Source organism: Lucilia cuprina, chromosome 2, assembly GCF_022045245.1.
Source record: "Lucilia cuprina isolate Lc7/37 chromosome 2, ASM2204524v1, whole genome shotgun sequence".
Classification (NCBI taxonomy): domain Eukaryota; kingdom Metazoa; phylum Arthropoda; class Insecta; order Diptera; family Calliphoridae; genus Lucilia; species Lucilia cuprina.
Genome location: NC_060950.1, coordinates 69,927,310 through 69,951,561, shown reverse-complemented (window position 1 = coordinate 69,951,561; position 24,252 = coordinate 69,927,310). Strand labels below are relative to the sequence as shown.

The 24,252-nt window shown below is 29.1% G+C and overlaps 2 protein-coding genes across 4 annotated transcripts; one reads left to right on the top strand and one right to left on the bottom strand.

The window, feature by feature from the left end:
• Nucleotides 1-2,660: 2,660 nt before the first annotated feature.
• On the bottom strand, nt 2,661-9,184 carry LOC111674531 (cytochrome c1). The gene is made up of 3 exons (XM_023435152.2): nt 8,866-9,184; nt 3,944-4,275; nt 2,661-3,813 (listed from the first exon to the last, which is right to left on the bottom strand). Exons 1-3 carry the CDS (start codon nt 8,889-8,891, stop codon nt 3,656-3,658), a joined length of 516 nt encoding a protein of 171 aa, XP_023290920.1. The 5' UTR covers nt 8,892-9,184; the 3' UTR covers nt 2,661-3,655.
• Nucleotides 9,185-11,839: 2,655 nt separating this feature from the next.
• Nucleotides 11,840-23,895, top strand: LOC111674541 (adenylate cyclase type 3). Of its 3 annotated transcripts, none has more exons than XM_046949375.1 (20): nt 11,840-12,361; nt 13,078-14,021; nt 14,850-15,048; nt 15,171-15,330; nt 15,428-15,696; nt 15,755-15,866; nt 17,018-17,145; nt 17,338-17,496; nt 18,264-18,402; nt 18,724-18,929; nt 18,989-19,147; nt 19,221-19,425; nt 19,495-19,735; nt 19,827-19,899; nt 21,419-21,494; nt 21,559-21,784; nt 21,843-21,925; nt 22,004-22,351; nt 22,408-22,514; nt 22,681-23,895. In XM_046949375.1, the coding sequence occupies exons 2-20, from the start codon at nt 13,754-13,756 to the stop codon at nt 22,904-22,906; spliced, it is 3,384 nt and encodes a 1,127-aa protein (XP_046805331.1). In that variant the 5' UTR covers nt 11,840-12,361; nt 13,078-13,753; the 3' UTR covers nt 22,907-23,895. The 3 variants fall into 3 exon arrangements, with proteins under 3 accessions (XP_046805331.1, XP_046805329.1, XP_046805324.1); XM_046949373.1 differs by having other exon boundaries at nt 11,841-12,361; nt 13,558-14,021; nt 22,408-22,515; nt 22,586-23,895; XM_046949368.1 differs by having other exon boundaries at nt 11,841-12,361; nt 22,408-22,515; nt 22,586-23,895.
• The last annotated feature ends 357 nt before the right edge of the window (nt 23,896-24,252 follow it).

Here is a 24,252-nt window from a genome sequence, read left to right as displayed (position 1 = left end):
ACTTGCAATTGTTTAACTGCTCTCTTAGTTTTATTTATAGGTTAATTATAAATTCAAGGTGTAAAATAAAATAAATTACTATTAAGAAACCATAATAATGCAATGAAATTGTAAAAAAATGCATTTACACAAACTTTGAAGGCAACGGTAGACGAAAAAAAACTGAAATCAAATAAAAATGTGGTCAACTAATAATATTTGATGTTTTGATATCAGCCCAACTATAAAAACATAAATATTTTTAAAAAATCTCCAGTATTCGGCATTTTCATTATGTTTTCACATTCAGTTATGCTACGATCAAAAATAGTTACTTTAACAAAACACGGAATCGTAAGATAAAGAAGAAGCAATTTATTTCAATTCAATGCTTTCCAATTGTGTGTATTTTGTGGCATTAAGATCGTAGCTACGTTTTCTGTATGTTGTTAATTTAGTGAAGGAGTGTGAATCAAAATGCTAAACACCTATGGTAAATTGAAAAAACTTTGATTCGAAACGCAAAGAAGGACTAAATGTTTCAAACACTCACAATAGAAAAAGAACAGCTTAGCTTTGTTTTTTTTAATACAATTTTAAAGAAAATAACAAAATTATATGAAACATTCATAGCATAACTTTAGGCTTTCAATATTGTAAAATAAAAACAATTTTACACCATAAACTCGATTTGCCTGTTTCTGCATGTCTCTGCAATCTCGAGTTAGTAAATTTCTTGTTGTACTTGATTGCTCTCTAGATATAGTCACCCCTATTCTGCGTTTCGATTACGTTTACGCATTCACTTACGCAATGATCGAAAAAAGGTATTCCAACAAAAAACTGAATCGTAAGGAAATGGAGAAGGAATGCCATTTCGTTTCAATGCTTTACGATTGTGGGTATTCTGCATTTCGATCGTATTTAGTTGGTCAAATGGAGAAAATTTCGTTTCAAATTGAAATGTAGAACAGGGGCCGCTGTTTCAATCGAACATTTTCCCCTGAAATCAACAACCGGTCACATTCGAACTGTTAAAAAAAACAACAACAATCAATAGATATGGCTCTTTTTCGGGCAGGAGTGAAGAATAGCAATTGTGTCGTGTTATCAGCAGAATATACTGCTCTAAGGCAATGAATGATCCACTAAAGCCTTGACTTAAATAAGGATATTTTGTCTACACATCGGTTTATTTCTATAAGCCTATAGCAGACCAGATATCAGATGAAGTCTAGTAATGTACATATATACGAAAACAGACAACTTCTCAAGTCGAGTTGTAAAAAAATTGGTGTCAAAGAGCTAGAAACTAGGGTTCTATAGTTGAAACGAAAAGTCGACTTTTCGACTTTTTGCATTTTATGAAAAGTCGACTTTTTGCATTTTATGAATAGTCGACTTTTTGCATTTTATGAAAAGTTGACTTTTCGACTTTTTTCATTTAATTAAAAGTTGATTTTTCGACTTTTAATATTTTATTAATAGTCGACTTTTCGACTTTCGACTATATTCGACTTTTTCCGACTTCTTTCTATTTTCGACTTTTTTAACTATTTTCAAATTTTTCCGACTTATTTCGACTTTTATTTACAAAGTCGACTTTTCGACTTTTTTCATAGACGATAGTCGAGTTATCGACTTTTTAGAACAAAATAGTCGATTTTTTGGAACAAAATAGTCGATTTTTTGGAACAAAATAGTCGACTTCGACTTTTTTCGACAAAAAATCGATTTATAGAACCCTAATAGAAACAGTGTTTGTTTTTGACGCCTCCAGTCGACTTTTCGACTTTTTTTTGGAACAAAATAGTCGACTTCGACAAAAAGTCGATTGTTCGATTATTCGAAAGTCGATTTATAGAACCCTAGGAGAAATACATTAAAAATTGTTAAAATTTTGTCGAATTACCTTTTTATATCTTCTTCATTAATATTTATCGTCCAATTTAAATGTCGTCCAGTTAAAACAAATTCCTAAGCAGCTTTATAATAAATACAAATAAACGACTGCCGTGGGTCAAGAATCAAATGGATTTCGGAAATCGTTAAGTCAAATTCCTTTTATCTATAAGAATAAAAATACAAAAAAAATTAGAAAAAACCAAAAGAAGAAAAACGAAATTTAAAAACATTTCTTTCAAATCGAAGAACAAAAGAACACACTTTTCTATTATTCATCGATTTGTGTCTTGCAACCGATTACTTAAAAGAACAAATTATCGCACAAGTTAACAAGCTTATTCTTAATATAATTTCGTTTTAGAAATGTTCGATCGACACGATATCTTAAACTCGGAACTAAAAGTTTAGGCGTAAACAAAATACAAACTTAACCAAAATTCTTCAAATTTTCAAAACAAAAACCTTTTGTTAAAATTAATCTTTTTGAGATTAACTAATCTGACTATTAATTAGCATTTGATTGCCAACTCAAAAACCCGCTCTTAAAGGTATAAATTTCAAGTAAATTTCTGTCCTTTAAAACTACAAAGAAGTAAGTTTTACTTAAAAACTTAGCACAAATTTGTCTTAGATTACAATATAACTTCATAACATAACAATTACATATTACGAGACACATGTTTGGTTTTTTTTCAAATATTTTTTGTTTTATTTTTCAATCGAATGTATTTTATTGAATGTTTTTGTTTAAATATATTTTTTATTATTTTTACAACTTTTTAGCCTTTTACTTCTTGTCTGGTAGGTAGAGTGGTGTAGTTGTTTCAACTGATGATGTGTTTTTTATATTTATTTAAAAAAAATAGTACAAAGAAATCTGAAAGTCAACTATATTTTAAAAAGGTCTTGTTTGTGGTAAGACATTTTTAAAAAAACTAAAAGTAATTCTTAAAAATAACATGCCTTCTTAACACTAAAATCCCCATCACATTTCCTAGCGAAAAAATGCTAAGCACTCACAAGGAAAACATATGTAAGATTTTAGGTTTCTGGCATAGGAATTAATAAGAAATTCGAATTGAATACACAAGTATAATTTAAAATGTATGTATATATAAAAAAATTGAGATATGACGACAAAAGTGTAAAATGAATAATTTTTTTTAAAAAAAAGTTCTTTTCTTTCAAAATATTTTTACAACTTCTGTCTCTACAAGAGGAGATTGTATTGTTATTTCTTTAATATCTTAGGATTATGTATAGGATTTTCTTCTTTTTTTTTCGTTTGTTTTTTTTTTTAATACACATGCACATTTATCATGAAAATATGACAAAGTACATTTTTGTTTAAAAAAAAATTGTTTTTTTTATACATAAAAAACCTTATAATCAAAATGAAATTTGGAAATTTGAAATTATGTTTTTGGATGCTGTGCTGCTCTTGCGTCAATAAATTATATATTATATATCGCCGGCGATCACATCATTTTTTTTAAATAATGTTGATTGATTGTTGGTTTGATGTTGTTGGTTTGATGTTGTTGTTTCGGTTTGTTGTTTTTCTCTTTTTTGTAGTATGTAGGTAGTTTACAGGTTTTCTTTGCTTTTTGTAATTTTTTTGTAGGATTTTTTTTTAAGTTTTTCATTTTTTTATAATGTTAATGTAAGTAAATTATTAGAATTAGTTTTTGTTTGTTTTTTGTGTTATTTTTTTTTTAATATATATTATATATAGTAGAGGGTAGGTTGTTGTGTGTGTTTAATTAAGAGATTAAGCCGCTACTTCAGATGCCTCCGCACCGTTTTGGACTTCTTCTTTTGAGGTCTCTTCCAATTTGGCCTTCTTTTCAGGTGTCACTTCAGCGGCATCGTCTGTTTTACCTTCACCTTCGGTGACTTTCCTCTTAACAGCCTCAGCGGGGGCAGAATCTATAAAATGAAAAAAGAAATTGCGATTAATTAGAAAATTTATTTGTAAAACTTTTAATAAAGTATGTAGTATGTGGAAATGGAGGGAACTGCGAAAGGAAAATGAACAAGAAATTTTATTATAATTTACCTGTAGAATCACCATTAGCTTCAGTAGCAGCAGCAGGTTCTTCTACACCATTTTCTTCAGTTGTGGCTGGCGCAGATTCTTCAGCAGCAGCTTCGGTGGCAGCAGGAGTTTCAGCAGCGGCAGCAGCACCATCTGTTTCGGTTTTTTCAGCTGCAGCAGCTTCACTGTCTCCGTTCTCCTTGGCAGCTTCTTCGCTGGGCTTTTTCTCTTCAGCAGCTGTAGCCTCACCATTTTCTGTGGTGGTTGCTTCTTCAGTAGCGGGAGTTTCAGCAGCAACTTCTTTTTTGCCAGCATCAACCTCCTCGGCAACTTTCTCAACAACGGGAGTTTCTCTGCAAAAAAAAAAAAAAAAAATAATTTAAACAAAAGGGGAAATATAAGAAACAGGTGTATAAAGAAGAAATTGAAAATAATTTATACAGAAATTATGTAAATGATATGCTAATTATATGCAAATTAAATTAACTAATTTGACATTTTACTTTTGTTGCTCGTTTGTATAATTTTTTTTAATTTTAACAATCTCTTTTTTTAGAAAAGGGGCGATCATTTCATTATTCTTTAGTAAAGTGTCTATTTTGTATTTTTTATTTTAGATTTTCCTAAATAGTGCTGTATAGAAAAACAAATTATTGAAAAATGTAGAATCAAATGTTTTTAATTCTTGTACATATTACTAATGCACTGTTAACACAACATGGTTATGTTAGCATTTACATTTATGTAAACTTCTTAAAATCTAATTTTAATACCTAGTAAAACATTTAATTAAATAATTTAAATTTTATGAATCATATACATATGTATTAGGTAAAATTGTGTATACAACAACAAATTAATGAAATTATCAGCACATTTGTCTTATTACTGCACACACATGTGACAGCCTTGCACTAATAATTTGCTTTATTTTACTGATACTTTTGGTATTTCTTCTAGATTTTGTTGTTGTCTAAACAACACAAAAAATGGCGATAAAAGAAACGAGATAGGGTTTTTTTGACAGCAGACTTAGGTATTTGCAAATTAAGTTGCTATGATTAAAAAAAGAGAGAAATCATTTTGCCAAATATTTTTACGTACCTACTTATTTGTTGGAAAATACTTTTTAACCTTAATTTTATACATTTAATTATAAGTGTTTTAATAATTAAAATTTTTAATATGAGAAGTGTTAAAAAATATATACCTTGAAATGATGATAACATTATGAACCTACAAAACGGAGTAGTAGCTCAAAGCAATTAAATTTAAATTAAAGAAAGAAAATACTAAAAACTAAAAGAAAATGCAGTTTTTGAATATAGTTTCTAAGCAAATTAAAATATTTTTGAAGTCCTAAAGTCCATTTTCTAATGAGAAATTACAATATGAAAACTTTTTTCTGAATCTTTTTATGAAATAAAATTGTTATACAAAATACACAAATCCACACCTAAACAAAGAAAACTTATGCAGAACTTTTTCAGTAAAAAATTTGTTATGAACAACGAACATTTTCTAAAAAAAAACTATGTAGGTACATAGATACCTATTATACAAAAAGTGTTCTATAATAATAACTGTTATACATATGATTTTGTAAATATAATTAAAATTTTCAATAGAAAAACGTGTTATCAAAACTGTTTTGAAAAGGTAATCTTTTTTAAACAAAGTTTTCAATATAAAAAAACCTTTTTACACAACTTCTTCTATAGAAACTGTTATACACATATTTTTTCTGTAGAAATAAACTGTTATACGTAAATTTTTCTAGGGTAAAAAATATTTTACATAAATGTCCAAATAGAAACAACTAATATACAAAAAATTTTCCTATAAAAAAACTTATAAAAATAATTCCTTTTAAAAAACCTGCTATCGCATTCTCTACAAGATAAAACCTTAACATGCTACAATATAACGACTACACACAGCAGTTCGACAAAGAGTCAATGCATACGAAAAAGACAGTAATTTCGACTAATAGTTAACCACCTGGATGAATGTAATTCGTATGTTTTGGGTCATTCATCACGAGAATGTAGCCTATGTAATCGAGAATGAAGACAGTCGTCACTTTAGTGCCCCCTTTGTAAGTGAGAGCGGAGGCAATCGTCTCTTTACTGTCTCTTTGTAGGGTGTAGCGTAACGATTGACTTCCTCGTAGGACAAGCCCATGTTAAATGGTCGGTCACCTAGGTAGTCAGTTGGCTAGGGGCCACCACAAGTGGTAGGTTAAGTGGTCAGTTCGGGACAGTCCCGTCGAACTGCTGGGAAGTTCAAAAGTTTGATTCTAACATTTACTCAAATTGAACTGTGAATAAATATGCAATTCAAATTTCATAATATTGAGAAATATTTTAAAAATACATATAATTCTTTCTAAATAAAGTAAAACTCCACATTCAACTTTGAAATTAAATTACATTCAATTTTTAGTGAAATTACAATGAAAATAAGAATCTACTATATTATAGCTTATAGAGCAATAAATGAATAACAAACTTTTATTTAACAAAACTTGTAAAATGCTTATATAGAACTATAATCCCAATACTAGAAACCCTACAAAATAAACATCAAATTTAAATGAGAAAACCTACAAAACAAAAAGCTCAAACAATGTAAACTAACATTAAATAAACTTTACTTAAAAAGCTAACACACAAAGTCAATGATTCAAGACGTTACAAAAAAAAATAAAAAAATTACAACAATAATTATAAATTACCCCAAAAAAAAATGTTAACACAAATTAAATAAAAACGAAACAAAAAAAATTACACACCGCTAAAAATAGAAAAAACAACACACATCTGCCAGTTTTACGATCCATTTTACACAAATCGACCGACACTTCCACCGTTCGTCACTTTTATTTAAACAACATGTGTGTTTTTTCAATGCAAAAACAAAATACACAGGCGAAAAAACACAAGAGAAAAACATGACTAAAACACACATACACACACATGCGGCATATTAATATACACAATGCAAAAAAGCGGTTGGAAGCATAAGGGGTGATAAACGTGTGTAAACACACAAATGGAACAAAAGAAATACTCTAATGACAATCTGAATTATTTAAAAGAAAAAAAAAATAACGCAAAGGAAGTAAACAGAAAGAAGCATGTATAATAATTAAGTGCTGTTGTTGTTGCGTTTTTATTCTAGAAATAATTAAGAAACTAGAGGTAACAAGGGGAACTAGAATAAATAAAGCAAAACAATAAAGAAGGTGAAAAACAACGAGGTTTTAGCGCGCAAAAAAACTTTTAAAGAATACGAAGGTAAAAGAAAGGAGTTACAAAATATAAAGAAGAAAAAAATAACGGACTTTTAAAGAAAGAAAGGAATGTGTGAATAAAACGAAAAATTGTAAAATTTTTTGAAAAATACTTTTAAGATTTAGATAAAACAAAGAAAAAGCAACAAAATATAAATAAAATTATTCATAAAATATTAATATACATATTTAGGATTTTTTGCCAATTTATTTGCTAATTAAAAACAAGATTGTTCTGGATATATTGAAGAAAATGTGTGTATACCAACACAAAATGGAAAAAAGTACATATTTTCAGTAGAGCAAAAAAACTTTTTTTAGTTGTTTGTTCAGGAAGTATAAGAAGAAATACATTATACAAAAATACACAACATGCATACATATTTTTATAAAATTCAAAAAACCATGACAGACCAGACAAGCGCGCTCTTTTCTAACAAGAAAAAACAAAACTGGAAAGTTTATTGCGTAGAAGTAACTTTGTACAAAACTAATTTCTCCCCCCCTTCAAGACGATATCAAGCAAGCAATAAATTAAACTTAAAAATTTTTTCGGATCCAACAAAAGTTTTCACACACTATACTTATGCTACCAGTATTATACATTACATTTTTTTAAGCCGGACATATTGTTGGTTTTTAACCGGCATTAAAGCGGCCAACCAACAACCACAACTCTGTATACATATTACCAACAATATACAGCAGGCAATGTTGAAAACTACAAAAACAACACCACAGACTCTGATGTTTTTATTACCCTACCCCACCGCGCCAAAATCCAAAAACCTTTTTAAAAATCCAACCAACTTCTTTCTCTTCTTCTACACAATTATTTTCAACCATTGTTGTCACCACCAGAGATGGAACATGAAGTACTTATGTTCTTTTTTACAAATAAATAAACTACAACAGTTTCTGATAGGTAAGGTATTTCAAAATTACTATAATCTATGTAGGCAAATATTTAAGTGAACAGAGTAGTCTTGAGCCCTTCACTAGTTAAAAAAGGTAATCCATAAACTAGTCAATAGATTACTTTATTAACTAGTTACAACTCAGTAGATCAAGTCCATTAGCCATATATATACTAGCACCCTAGTTACTACTTAAAATGTACCATTGAAAAAAAGTTGTTACTTTAAAATTAGTATTTCCCATGCCTGATGATAACCACCGCAAAAAACAACGCTCGTTTGGCGTCTTTTTCCTACTTCTCCGTTTTCTCTACATCTTTTATAGACCATTTTTTGCTGCTTTTTTCACATTTCGAAGAACATATTTTTTTAAACGAAAAAAAAATGCCGCTTTACTGCTTATTATATTGTTGTTGTAGTATATATAACAGCAAATACGAAAATTAAAGCAAAACGAAACAGCCATATTTTACTACACACACACGTCTTGTATATTAAAAACATTAAAGAGTAACAAAGACAACACGAGTAAGCAAAGAGACGCCGTAAAATTTTTTTCGCAAATGCCGCTGTTTTGTGATACAGACAAAATTTTTAAATTTTCATCGTTTTTTTTTTTTGCACACCAGACTAGATTTTTTTCATTTCATATTTTCAATGAATTTTTTTATTAAAATTCTTTATAACTCAAGCAAATTTTATTTAAACTTATAAACGAATTTTGTACTCACTTGTTTTCTACAGCAACATCGGCCATTTTGTTTGGATTTATTTGTTAAAACTCGTTTAAGTAATGTAAAAAGAGAACGTTAGAAAATTGTATTTTATTGTTTAATTCACAAATAAAACACAATTGCAGTCACACTTTTAAAAAAAGAACTTTGTTGTTTTCTTTGTAAAAATGATTTTTCTCTTATTTATAAGCACACACAATATTAATTGGAGTACTTTAAAATATTTATTTAAAAATTAACTTGTACTTTTTTCAAATGCTGTACTGACCACTGCACACGTCTTTACTGCTTCGCTGATTAACGCCGAATGATGATCGAATTTTTGTTCGAATTAATTGGCGTCGTTGAGTTTTGCCAACAATGTTGCAAAAATGCTTTTGCCTGTGTTGGGATGCGTGTGCTAGAAAGAGATGATGAGAGGGTAGTAAATAGAAAAAGGTAATTTCTTGCAGTATTCAAGCAGGTAAAAAAAGCGAAAATATTATTGTACCTTACATAGATTGTGGCGCCATCTACGTTTGGAATTTAAAATAAAAACAACATTTAACAAAGTGCAGAATAAAAAGATTGCCATCACAATTTTGTTGTTGGAAAACGAATAAAAAGCTATCGAAGGAAAATGGATCCGCAAAATGTAATCAAATATTTTACTTTTATAAATAATTTAAAAAGTGTACAAAACAATCACGACTAATGTTATGTATACACGGTTGTTAGATCTTACAACGTTGGCAATAAAAAGTTCAGAAAATGTCTAATAACAGTGTCAACTTACAAATTTTTTCCTGCAATATTGTCAGTAATGCTTTTTCTTACAACGTTACAAACGAAAAATTGTAGATTCGGGCCTTTATTAGACATTTTTCGGAACATTTTACTGACAACGTTGTAAGATCTGACAACCGTTTATCACGGAATCATACAACAACGTTTGTGAATTAAACAATAATTTTTGCAAAAATTATAATATAAAATATATTATATTGGCAAAAGGAATTCAATTAAAAATAAATTTGTGATGTGAAAATGCTACTAACACACATCATATAGTGTTTACCGTACGTTAATGATATTTTTTCACCATCTGGCAACATTTTATTTTAATGTTTTTTTTCTAAACGTCAACGCCATCTGGTTGTCAGTATATATAACGTTTATTTTTGTAAATCATCATCTGCTCCTCTTAATCGAATTCGTTATAGAAAGAGAACAAAGTAATAAATCATGATAAAAACACCAGGTGTTTGTGTAAGTAAACGTTGTTGTTGTAAATGCCTTACGCAGGATTAGACAGGACAGATGTAATGTTGTTATTGTAACGACAAAATTAGATTTTCTTAAAAATGGAAAATTTCAAAAGCAACAACAATACAAACAAGTCTTGCTGCTGTACTGTGTTGTCAATGCAATGAGTTTTTTTTGCATTGTTTTATTTAAGACTTTTAGACAACTAATTATAAGAAATTAAATATTTATATTAAGTTTATTTATTAGTAGATCAAAGTTTTTTAAGTAAATTTTACGGTTAAATATAAAATGCAACCAAAAGTTTATTGCCAAAGTTTGCAACATAAAAACACGCTTACATACATACATATGTATGTACGTATGTAGGTAAACTGTACTAGTTTTAAGGAAAACAAAATTTCGCTTCAAAGTAACATTAAAAATAACGTGATCACAAGGAAGAATATCTAAATTTAATGTAAATCAATCAATTTTTCACCAAAACCCCTGAAATGTCATCTTCCAAAAAGCACTTTACAATCAATAATCTTGTCAGTTGACTAGTTTTTGGTCTAGTTTATTCGCAAAACTATAATCTTCTTAAAGACTTGTATGTACGTTGAAGTGATTCTAGCAAAAATTTATAAAATAATATCGTTGGAAATCCGCAGTATTTCTCGATACCCAAAATATCTGAAAATAATCCAGAAAGGTCAGAAAATCTTAGGCCATGGTCTTGCATTACATAGGACCTTCTCTGGTTTAGCTAGAAAATGGACATTTATGTTTTCACTCAAAATATCGATTTTTGGAAGGAAATAAAAGTGATCACAGATTTTTATCCTTTTGGCTGTATCTCTTCTAGTTTAGCCAGAAAATGGACATTTATGTTTTCACTCAAAAAATCGATTTTTGGAAGGAAATAAAAGTGATCACAGATTTTTATCCTTTTGGCTGTATCTCTTCTAGTTTAGCCAAAAAATGGACTTTTATGTTTTCACTCAAAAAATCGATTTTTTGGAAGGAAATAAAAGTGATCGCAGATTTTCATCCTTTTGGCCCTAGCTCTTCTGGTTTAGCCAGAAAATGGACTTTTATGTTTTTACTCAAAAATAGATTTTGAAAGGAAATAAAAGGGATCATAGATTATTATCCTTTTGGCCCTAGCTCCTCTAGTTTAGCCAGAAAATGGACTTTTATGTTTTTAGTCAAAAAATCTTTTTTTAGAAGGAAATAAAATCACAGATTTTCAACCTTTTGGCCCTAGCTCCTCTGGTTTAGCCAAAAAATTTATTTTTGGAAGGAAAGAAAAGTGATCATAGATTTTCATCCTTTTGGCCCTAGCTCCTTTGGTTTAGCCAAAAAATGGACTTTTATATTTTTCTCAAAAAATCGATTTTGAAAGGAAATAAAAGTGATCACAGATTTTCATCCTTTTGGCAGTAGCTTTGGTATTACATACATTTCGGTTTGGAAAAAATCTTTATGTAAATAGTTTTCCAGATCTCGTTGCTGTAACAGTTACTGTAATATTCTGAAAATTTCGAATAAAAAACATAAAGGTTTTCAAAAAGGATTTTCAAACAAAAAGAAAGGAAATACAACAAGGCACAGCAAAGTTCATGTACATATGTATGTAATACTTGCAGCTGTCTATTTCAGCATTCTTAATGTATTTCTTTTTAAAAACTTAAGGAATTAACTAAAATTCAGGTAAACATTTTCATATTATTAAAATTGTTCATGTTTATACCGGACATATGCAAGTATCTTCCTATACAACACAACCCGTCATTCTAACCTCTCAAGGGATTTACAGTTGTTTGGTAAATAATAGATAACAGTTAAAAAGGTAAATGGCAATGACATTTCTGTCAAATCTCAACAATTTGACACATGTTATTTGGCAACACATTTCCATCCATATGTAGCAGTTTAGCTTATTTTTCTCTTGGGGCAGAGAAAAAAGCTTCAAACAATAAATGTATGTCCTTAAAGCTTTACTTTTTGACTATTTTATCGGAAGGCTGTATTCAAAGGAGCTTTTTTAGTCTTCTTCTGGCAATAGCTTAGGAAACTAATAAAATATGTACTCTAATTAAAACGGACAACGAAAAGTAAAAAAAAAAATCACACACAAAAAATGAATAAAAAAATTTTAACAAATAATTAAAGTGGAAAATTAAAAAAAAAAATATTTATTAAAATGCTCAAAGTAAAAGAATTAAAGAGATTTTCTTTAAATTAACAATTGAATGAAAAGAAAGTATGCATATTTTTAAATACTATACACAAATTATTTTTATAATATAAAATATAATATACAGCACATACACACAGTTAAATAAAGGATGGTGTGTATTTTTAGAAACAAATCTTTAAAATTAACAACTGTTTTTTTTTAACAAAAAAGTAATAAAATTTATAATGGAAAAATGCTAATAAGCCCCTGATTTTTAAAAGAAAAAAATTTCAAAATTTTTAAATATGTATATTAGATGTATGGAGGATATTACTTGTTGTTGTAATCTTAAAACAACCATGTTGTTGTGAAAATTAATTTCCAGCTTCCTAGTCGAAAATAGGGAAAAGAGATGTACAACAACGGCCGTAACTCGATAACAAATTTAAGTTTAATTAACAGTTTTATCACAAACTTTGACAAATAATTAGTTTCTTGAGCAGTTGAGGCAGAAATGTACTAAATCCAAACCAAAAAATACACAACATAAACACACACACAGGATAAAATTTTTTAAAGGATTTTTGTGTGTGTATGCATTTCTTGTGCACATTTCCTTTTTTTCACCAACGACAGCACGCACAACCATACACACCAGCAAAACAAATTACACACATAGACACGCACTCACTCACACCTACATACATACATACATACACACAAAATAACTTTACTCCCCATTATCCTTTTTTATTCATTTTGTTGGTTTATTGAATATTTTGGTGTTTCTTTTAATTCAGGTCCTTGAGCAACATTAAATTGTAAATAATGTATGGTTTTGTGCCAAAGTCAAAGCTCTCTTTTTTTGTTTGAAGTTGTTGTAAATAATCATTAACAATACATACAACACAACAACAGCAAAAACAATAACAAAAATGACATTAAACGTTAAAAAACAACATGAGGCAGGAAACCGTTATAACAGTAATAACTTCTACACGCAGTGAGTGTTAGAGAGAGATTATACTAAATGAGCACTAGCTTAAACAGTAAAAGAGCACAAAAAATCTTCCTTTAATTGAGTAAAAACTTCCTTATATTTGCTAGAAAAGCTTTTTAATAAAAACAAAAATAAACGCATAAATAAAAAAGCGCGCCTTATTAATAAACATAACAGTTATTCTCACACAATAACTGTCAGTTAGTCGTAGTTTAACCGCTATTCTTCTCATCACACACAAAGTAAACTCCTTTATTGTTGTTTGTTCTCAAATTAACAGGAAATTTCGTAAAACAAAAATAAACAATGCCGCAAAATTGTAAAGAAAAAGGTTGTGATTTAAAATAAAAAAGGATAACAAAAAGTGTAACACCAACAAATTAGCAACAACAACAGTTAACCAAAAACCTTAACAGCAATACTAATACGTTTAACAACAATTTACAACATTTAAAAATAAAAACGAAAAAAGCGTTATGTCTGAAACAAAATTAAACAATTGCAATAATATTGAAAATGGTGTGTCGTCCTTAACTTCCATCAATAAAATAAAAACTAAAGACGAAAATAATGAGTCCTCGGAAGGACCCACCGTTACATTGCCCCACTCCGTTTTAAATAATTTATTTACAACATTTTATGTCAATCAAAGACGTGAAGCTCTTAAATGGTTCCTCCTCGCATATCTGTGCTTTAGTATTTATACACTGGGCATACCGGCGGAACAGTCGATTCAGAATAGAAGTAAGTAAATATTTTTTAAGGATCCTTTAAATTAAAAAACATTTGTATATAAATAATATTTAATTTATTAGGAACTGTTCGAAAAACAAAATTTACGGATAATAGAACGCTTCTAGTTCCGTTCTAGTTCCGTTCTAGTTCAGTTCTAGTTCAATTCTAGTTCAGTTCTAGTTCAGTTCTAATTCAGCTCTAGTTCAGTTCTAGTTCAGTTCTAGTTCAGTTCTAGTTCAATTCTAGTTCTAGTTCAGTTCTAGTTCAGTTCTAGTTCAGTTCTAATTCAGTTCTAGTTCAGTTCTAGTTCAGTTCTAGTTCAGTTCTAGTTCAGTTCTAGTTCAGTTCTAGTTCAGTTCTAGTTTAGTTGTAGTTCAGTTCTAGTTTAGTTGTAGTTCAGTTCTAGTTCAGTTCTAGTTCAGTTCTAGTTCAGTTCTAGTTCAGTTCTAGTTCAGTTCTAGTTCAGCTCTAGTTCAGTTCTAGTTCAGTTCTAGTTCAGTTCTAGTTCAGTTCTAGTTCAGTTCTAGTTCAGTTCTAGTTCAGTTCTAGTTCAGTTATAGTTCAGTTCTAGTTCAGTTCTAGTTCAGTTCTAGTTCAGTTCTAGTTCAGTTCTAGTTCAGTTCTAGTTCAGTTCTAGTTCAGTTCTAGTTCAGTTCTAATTCAGTTCTAGTTCAGTTCTAGTTGAGTTCTATTTTAGTTCTAATTCAATTCTTGTATAGTTCAAGTTTAATTCTTGTTCTGTTCAAGTTTAATTCTAGTTCAGTTTAGTTTTTGTTTTATATTAGTTTTTTTTTTGCTCCAGTTTCAATTAAAAGTGTTTTATAATTTTTTTTCCAGCATGTTACATTATATTCGATATAATAGCAGTTAGCAGTTGGTTGCTTATGTTTGCGGCCAGTAAATATGAGAGATTCAAATTAAAAAGGCCCTTTTATATAGCCATCTTAATAAGCAGTGCTCCAATAGTTATATGGACATGTTTTATATTACATTTTATAACATATTCATTCGTCCAACAAGTACCAATATCCGCAAGGTTTGTTTGTCAAAAATTGTGTGTTTAAAAATGTAAACATATTTAAGCTAACACGGTAATTTTATACTATTTTTCCAATATTTTGTTTACAATTCAAAAAATTCCTCCTGCGTATGATGTAGAGAACTCTTGGGATGGGCCATTTTATTTAATTTTCTGGTACCAGTAAGTTTACCCGTTCCTTTATACTACACTGGATGTTTTATGTGTTTTATAACCTTTTTCGGTTATTATGCCCTCATCTATTTGTCGTCACGTGATGATCCCATGTTCAACGAAATGGTAATTTATAATTTTTCTTAGTTTTTTTCCAAAATAAAAATGTCGTGCTTATTTTCACTTAATACGAAAAACAATTTAAATTAATTTGCATTTAAAGTTGCTGGCAAACATGGTTTTGGTTTCGGCGGCTTTAATTATTGGTCTGTTGTACTATGACATGAATGCTGCCAAACAAAGACGGGCATTTTTGGAGGCCAAAAAAAGTCTAGAGGTGAAAATGATTATCGAAGATCAATCAGCAGAACAAGAACGTTTGCTATTGTCGGTATTGCCAAAGCATGTGGCCGAAAAAATGCGTCAGGATTTGGGTTCAACGAGTTCTGAACCCTTTAAAAAAATCTACATGAGTCGTCATGAGAATGTTAGGTAATTTTGTTTTTTTTTAATAAATTAAATATAATTTTAATTATTTTATTTCCTTTAGTATTTTATATGCAGATATAGTTGGGTTTACCGCCATATCATCTACATACAGTGCTCAGGACTTGGTTAAGATGTTAAATGAGTTATTTGCCCGTTTTGATAGATTAGCAGAGGTAAATTTGATTGAAATTGTAAGGTTTCCATTTACTTTATTTTTATACACTTCTACATACATATGCACAAATGTATGTATTCATATGTACAATGTACATCGCTTGTATGTATGTTTATGGTCTTCAATTTTATTTATCCTTATAAAAGTGATATGTTGTTTTATACCAAACAAAATTAATTTGTTTTTATTTTATTTAACTTTTGTTGATTTAATATTTATGTGGTTGACTGACTACCTGCCTGGTTGGTTTATTTTATTCCATTTCGTTTCGTTTTATTGTGATTTGATTAACCTTTACGTTTTATTATTATATACTTGTAATAGTAATATGTATTGTATTAAAACCACCAATCAGGGTTATGATTAATGTGACCAACTTTTAATCCTTTTGTAAATGTTTTTAATTTTTTAGTTCTAGTTCATGCCACATTCTGTTTTAGTTCATTTGTAAATCGGTTATATTTCTATTCAGTTCTAGTTCAAGTTCAGTTCTAGTTCAGGTCTAGTTTAGTTCAGTTCTAGTTCAGTTCAAGTTCAGTTCAAGTTCAGTTCAAGTTCAGTTCTAGTTCAGTTCTAGTTCAGTTCTAGGTCAGTTCTAGGTCAGTTCTAGTTCAGTTCTAGTTCCGTTATAGTTCAGTTCTAGTTAAGTTCTAGTTCAGTTCAAGTTCAGTTCTAGTTCAATTGTAGTTCAGTTCTAGTTCAGTTCTAGTTCAGTTCTAATTCAGTTGTAGTTCAGTTCTAATTCAGTTCTAGTTCAGTTCTAGTTCAGTTCTAGTTCAGTTCTAGTTCAGTTCTAGTTCAATTCTAGATCAGTTCTAGTTCAGTTCTAGTTCAGTTCTAGTTCAGTTCTAGTTCAGTTTTAGTTCATTATATCTGGTCACATTACGTATACACCTTTAACGAGTAATCCTTTTTTATTTGTTTATTTGCATACTATTTTGTGTTCTTCTTATTTTACTGTCGTAATTTTTTATTTTACATTTTATGTTGCAAACATTTAACAGGCGACAATGACAAAGGCTATAATTGAACGGCCATTTAAAAAGCAGTTACCAGCACTTAGTTAACACTTTTTTGTTTCTTCTTCTTTCTTGTCTCTGCCACTTTTTTCATTTTCTAACGTGGTGCTGCTATTGTTGCGCGTCCTAGAAATATCAACAACTACGTATAAAAATTCTAGGTGATTGTTATTATTGCATTAGTGGAGCACCAGACGAACGACCAGATCATGCTGTGCTTTGTGTACACATGGGTTTGTCGATGGTAAAGGCTATAAAGTAAGTCTACTATATAGAGACGTCGACTAAAATAATTTTATAAGTAATGGTGTTGACGATGATGTTGACAATATGTTGTTTCGGGGGAGAGTGTATCTTGTTGTTAATGAATGAACACAGCCCATATTTTATGGTCTTGTATTAAATTTTGTTTTATGTTTATTTTTTTCTTGGTTTCTTTGCCCACAACAGATATGTGCAGCAAAAGGCCAATTCACCTGTTGACATGCGAGTTGGTATACATACGGGTGCTGTTTTAGCCGGAATATTGGGACAACGTCAGTGGCAATTTGATGTATATTCAAAGGATGTTGAATTAGCTAATAAAATGGAATCAAGCGGAAAGGCGGGGTAAGTTAAGATAGTAATTAGGTTTTATGTTTGAAAACAAGCAGTTAAACTATGTATTTTATGCTTTCGGAAAATATTTTTTAAAATAGTATTTATAACATTGAACAATTTACAATGTTTTGACGCTATTATATATTGTATAACTAAGGGCGAGTTTTTTTGTTAAAGATAATCTTCATTCTTTGGTTAAACCTGATTTAATATATGTTTCGTGTTTTTCAGTTATCAGTAAAGTTAAAGTTGCAATTTTCTGATTTGTTTTGTTTTATTTATTATTGTTTTAAATGTTTATTTAACATTTTTCCAAAATTTTCCATTTTACAAAAGTTTTGTTTGCAAAGACAGCTGTTCATTGTTTATGTTTTTGAGTGAAAAGTTGGCAATACTAACAAAGTTAACTGAGCTTAAATCTAAAACTGAAAAACACAATCATCGGTTAAAGTCCGCCTAAATTTGTTCCGAGTTTAATCTAACAGCAAGTTAAGAATAGTTTAACTGAGGAGTAAGAAACCCGAAATTCATAGATAGAAATAACAAAAAGAATGGAGATTTGTGGAAATTTGATTAATTTTTAAGCAAAATTACTATGTTATGAACAATACTGTTAAGGACCTAAAACATTTTCCTTTATTTCATTTCAATTCGATTTGGCACTAAATTAATTGAATAATAATAATAAATAACAAACAAATTTATGAAATGCAGTAAATTTTTTTTAATTAATTAAATATCTTGCTTATTTTCCAACCCTTTTCTTCTATTTTTAGTCGTGTTCATATATCTGACAAAACTTTGGCGTATTTAAGTGGAGAATTTGAAGTGGAACCAGCATATGGAGAGAAACGTGAGGAAGCCTTACGTATAGCTGGCCTCAAAACTTATTTTATAAAAAAAGTTCTGAAGCCTGTAAGTGTTATGGTTGCAAATGGAAGAAATATTTAAAACACACATACATATACTATCTACAAATAAAAAACACTCTACAAATAATAAGAATAATACATAATATGACATACAGAAAATAATAAACTTTCAATGATTTCTTCCTTGGCAGAAGAAGAAACAGCAGACAGTCAGAGAAACAATGAAACAAATGAAATATAAAAAGAAAGACTGACTGACATGTTTTCATATCACTCACTACATATTTAATGTTATATTGTACATACTTTTGCATTTATTCATTTATTTATTTATTTTTTAACCGCATACCACTCTCTCTTACAGTTTGCCTCCCCCAATGCCAAGAAAATCAACGAAACACAGAACGGCAACAACGATGACAATGACGATACTTTGGATGAGGAACTATTGGCTGAAAGTCAAGAGGATAAAATTAATAATACACAAGCGGAAACGGAAGAAGTTTGCGATAAAGCCACCTTATTTAAAGAGGAACTACGTAATGTTTTACGAGATCGTGACTATTATGCGTAAGCTTAATGCTAGCAAACTTAAAGGAACTTTTTAAAACAGTTTGATTCTATTTCAGACACATTGATCAAGATACCGATTGTTTGTTGAAGTTTAAACTTAAAGAATTTGAAGAAGACTATACAGCCTATCGGGAGCCTTTCTCTTCATTACCACTTATATCTGCTTTAATAGTACAATCTATGGATATTGTTTATTCATTTTTAATATTACCCAGGTACAGATAATACAAAAAAATATCTACAAAAATTTTTATCATTTAATTATGTTAAATTTCCATGCAATTTTAGATCACCCTTACATTTTGTTAATATAGCCGCCCCTTTAGTACCAATATTCATGTTAGTTTTTATAAGTATAGCAGAAAGTTTTCCCAAATATTTGCCGGATTTCTTTGTCAGCATTAGTAAACGTTACAATGATTTTACTTGTGTAAGAGAACTGACCGCCATTATTATTGTCCTTACCATAGGCCTAAGTAATGTAATCGATGAGGTAAATAGATTTATTTAAAATACATAAAACCATATTCTAATAATTCTTATTAATATTTTCTTTTAAAAGTATTTCTTTGTTGCCTATATAAAATCTGAACATATTGTGAGTGAGAGTGTTTTTAATAAAACCCAAAGTGAGGAAGATTTTCTGGTGGCCGAACCCATGATTGATGCTACACCCGATCCTTTGGATAATGTTATGTATCCCTCCTATTTAAGCAATTTTTGTGTTTTAATACTAATTGCCACAACTGTAATTGCACAGCTAACACATTTTGTAAAAATTCTCTTACTGACTCTAATAACAGGTAAAAAAATTTTATATATTTAAAAATCCTTATGATAGATTCCTAGAAAATTTAACTCAAACGAAAATTTTTTGTTTTCCTGTTTGCACAGGTTTACACTGGTATTTTAATATTTATGTCCTTAACGATTTATATGCATTGGAAGATGATTTGGCCTTCAATCCGTAAGTATACACACTATATTTTAAAAATTACTCATTAACAAGTTATGTGCGTATGGATGTAGTATGTATATACACACTGTGGCATGTATAAATTAATAATATTACAGGTAGTAAATTTTTTTATTACATATCATGGGTTAAAAAAAGAACTAAAAATTCAGTTAACGTTTGTGTTTTATCATTTAAACTAGTCTAAAATTGCAAATTTGTCATGGAAATTACAGTATTACAAATTTTACAAATAATCTAATTTTTTTATTAGGAAGTAAGGATTAATACAGCAGGACCAGTAGAACCCAATTGAGTCGGTCATTGGCCGACTGCCTTAAAAACCTATGGATGGTTTTCTTGCAATATTTTCAATAATTCATAAATTTGTAAATAACAATGAGTTATAGGATATTAAAAAAGTACCTTTGTACACAAATTATTTGTTTCAGGGAAAATATGCCTTAAATGACAGAAATATAAACAAAAATCAAGGCGGTGGACTAATAAGTAATTAACATCTATCAATAGTCAATACAATAAACTTATCTATATTGATGTATATAGACTTATGTTTAGCTTATACACTGATCTATAGTCAATACCATAGACTGATCTATATTTAGGGCTGATCTTTTGTCAAGTGAAGACTATAACTGATCTATTGTAAAGACTATTAACAGTTCAATAGGCAATACTTTATGCTGATTTATAGTATATACTTGATCCATAGTATAGACTTTAGATTGATCTGTAGTTAAGATTACAATAGTCTAATCCATGTTGATGTCAATAGACTTATCTTATGTTTAGCTTATACATTGATCAGTACCATTGGCTGATCAATATTTAAGGCTATAGACTGATCTTTTGTCAAGTGAAGACCATAACTGATCCGTAGTCAAGACTATTAATATATCAATAGGTAATACTTTATACTGATTTATAGTATAAACTTGATCTATAGTGTAGACTTTAGATTGATCTGTAGATAAGATTATATGTATATTAATCTAAATATAGAAATATAGTTTGATATATAGTTAAAACTATAGACTTATCTATAGTGATTTATATATTGATCTAAAGTTAAAACTATAGACTGATCTATAGTGTTATTTATAGGCAATGCAATGCTATGTTTAAGACTAAAGAATGATTTAAAGAACAGTAAATAAAACTGTTATAATATCTAAAACTATGGACTTAACTAAAATCTGTACTACATATATGTCAAAAATCAGTGTTGTTGTTGTAACAGGTTGGCTGTAATTGGATGTTCTTCCCTAGGGAAAAAACTTCCGGTTGATACAGCTGTTGCAGCAATCGGGCCGTTCCGAAGCGGGGATCCAGCTGTCGTGGGAATGTAGTTTTCTTAGCTTTCACAAGTCTAGAAACTTTATACATATTTGTTAATTTCATATTCAAATAAGGATTTTTGATCTTAAATCTTCAAACATCCTCTATTGAATTTTACAAATTGTTTTTAAAATATTATTATTAATAAAATAAAATTCTTTTAATACTGCAGAATTGTATCAACCAGTCATATTATGTCTGCTGCTTTGGTATTTATAACCGTATCCTTGGCTTTTTGGGCCCGACATGTTAGTACTTGTTGTTTGCATTTACTTCCATTTAATATATTCGTTAATACTCTTTATATTACAGATGGATCGTGAAGATCGTGTCATATTTAAATGGAAATTATTGGTTACCGAGCAAAAAGAACGGGCTGATGATATGCGCAAACGTAATGAGGCATTAGTTTATAATGTTCTGCCCGTACATGTAGCCGAACATTTTATGAAGAATACAAAACGTTCCCATGATGATCTCTACTCACAAAGTTATGCAGAAGTGGGAGTATTATTTGCCAGCATGCCAAATTTTTCAGGTATATAGTAATACCTTTAAATAAGCGTAGAGTTTCTTAACAAATTGACTTGTTGCAGATTTTTATTCTGAGGAAACTGTTAATAATCAAGGTTTAGAATGTTTACGATTTCTCAATGAAGTTATATCCGATTTTGATGCAGTAAGTTTTTGTTACAGAAATATGTAATGTAAAGCTTAAATATTTTATAACATACGTAATTGGTTTTAAATCCCTTAGCTTTTGGAACTTCCACAATTCCAGGATATTATTAAGATAAAAACTATAGGTTCCACTTATATGGCAGCTAGTGGTATTAATTTAAATCGTGATATTAAGCCAGGCGATCCTATAACCAAAAGATGGGCCCATTTGGCTTTATTGGTGGAGTTTGCTTTAGAGTTAAAGAAGACATTACAGGACATAAATGAACAGTCATTTAATCATTTCGTTCTGAAAATGGGAGTAAATCATGGACCCATAACAGCAGGTGTTATAGGTGCCAGAAAGCCACATTATGATATATGGGGAAATACGGTAAATGTGGCGTCTAGAATGGAAAGCACAGGAAAAGCAGGAGCTATACAAGTAATTTTATATAAAAAACAAATAACTCATTAAACTAAGCTACTGATACATTATAGGTCACTGAGGAAACGTGTAATATCTTACAAGAATTTGGTTATTCCTTTTTGCAAAGGGGTTTGGTGAGCGTCAAAGGAAAGGGACAATTAATGACCTATTATTTAAGAGTAAGTTTGATAGGTTTTTTTTAAATTTTAAATAATAATTATTTATATATGAACTTTTGCCTTTATCTAGGGTAAGTCTGATAAGAAAACAACTGAACATCAAGTTGAGTATAATGCTAATGAAACTGATACTCCTGTAACTCCTAATGCTGCTCCCAATCGTACAGATGATATACCCATACAGCAGGGCATGATTGGCAATATTGTCAATCCTACACTAGAGAGTGAAGTACATCTTAAACTCGATGAAACAGATGCAGATATTAAAACTCCTCTATTGAATATTAAAACAAATGCCAACTCAAAGTCAGCCAGTCCAATTAAGGATTGTGCAAATGGTGAAATGACTACGGAAGAAGATGCTTTAATTACTACTGAAGAAACAATGTAAAATCTGTGACAAATTTTAAATTTTTAGCTCATTATAATTAATAATTAATGAAAACAAAACAAAAAAAAACAGCCTGCTAAGGCAGTTAACATTCAAATTAAAAGAAAATTATTAGCCATATGCAGATTTAGATAGTAGATTATTTATTTTTTTCTTACTTTCTTTCTTTATATACTTTTCTAATCATGTATGCAAACCATTTTCTTATACCTTTGCCTCTCCCTTTTTCTCATATAGTAGTTGAATCCGTAACAGTATTGCATATTATTTTATGTATTTTCCGAAATCGAAAATTTTTATATATATATTTTGTTTTTGAACATTTTATTGTTATTTAGTTTTTATTAAAACTTGGCCTAAGTTAACAAAGAAAACAAAAAATCACTTGTTGTTTAACGAACATAAAAAATTAAAAAAAAGAAAAATGAATCTATTAACTAAGTACCTAAAGTATCAATATCTTATTTTAAAATCTTAAATATAAATTAACAAAATTTTTTTAGTGAATTAAATATGTCTAAGAGAATATGTACATTATAAAATAAAGAAATCATTTTAGTAGAACTCTTTCTCCTCTACACCATTCTCACACAAAAACAATTATAAAAACGTCAAAAAAAGGAAAACACTAAATCCCACCTAAATCCATGATCTGACCATAACAAAAAAGGGTATATAAAAAATAAAGAAAATATTTCAGTACACACAGCGAAAATTTGGAAAATATTTTAAATTTAACAAAAAATAACAAAAGCTCATTTAAATATGGCGTTTACATACATATAACAGTACACATATTCGAATATAAATGTTGAAAACGAAATTCAGTAGAAATTAAGTCTTAACAATAGTTACTTTCTCAACGAATAAACTATTTACAAAAAAAAAAAAAAAAATACACACATTTGCATACATAAAAACTAATTTTGCTACAACAACAACAAAAATAATCCTGAAATTTTTAATAACCCTTTAACATTTGCATATACAGTGAATCAATTAAGTAATTTGCCTATGTAAAATTTTATAAATTTTAAGAAAAAATCTTTATCTGAACAGTTATTTACAGCAAAATAAAACTATTTGTTTGTTGTATTTTTTTTTAAAAGAATATCTTATATTTTAATTTTCGACCATTAAATCTAAAATCGTGTTATTATTTAACGAAATTTTTGATAAAATGAGAATGTATTGTTAATTTTTTAGGTCAATAAAGTATTTTGCTTTTTTAGGGTTTTTTTTGTTATTTTCAATATTGCTGCATTATTTTATAAAATTTAATATTTTTATTACTTCTATATATTAGAATAACATTTTTTAAATATTTTAGTAGTGGAACGATATTT

Bases quoted from the DNA above. Each gene is read 5' to 3' on its own strand.
- LOC111674531 (XM_023435152.2), bottom strand. From the start codon at position 8,891: ATGGCCGATGTTGCTGTAGAAAACAA. The intron at 4,276-8,865 runs GTGAGTACAAAA...TTTTTTTTGCAG, and splicing joins GATGTTGCTGTAGAAAACAA to AGAAACTCCCGTTGTTGAGA. The intron at 3,814-3,943 runs GTAAATTATAAT...TTCATTTTATAG, and splicing joins AGCTAATGGTGATTCTACAG to ATTCTGCCCCCGCTGAGGCT.
- LOC111674541 (XM_046949373.1), top strand. From the start codon at position 13,754: ATGTCTGAAACAAAATTAAACAATTGCAATAATATTGAAAATGGTGTG. The intron at 15,867-17,017 runs GTAAATTTGATT...TGCGCGTCCTAG, and splicing joins GTTTTGATAGATTAGCAGAG to AAATATCAACAACTACGTAT. The intron at 19,736-19,826 runs GTAAAAAAATTT...CTGTTTGCACAG, and splicing joins CTTACTGACTCTAATAACAG to GTTTACACTGGTATTTTAAT.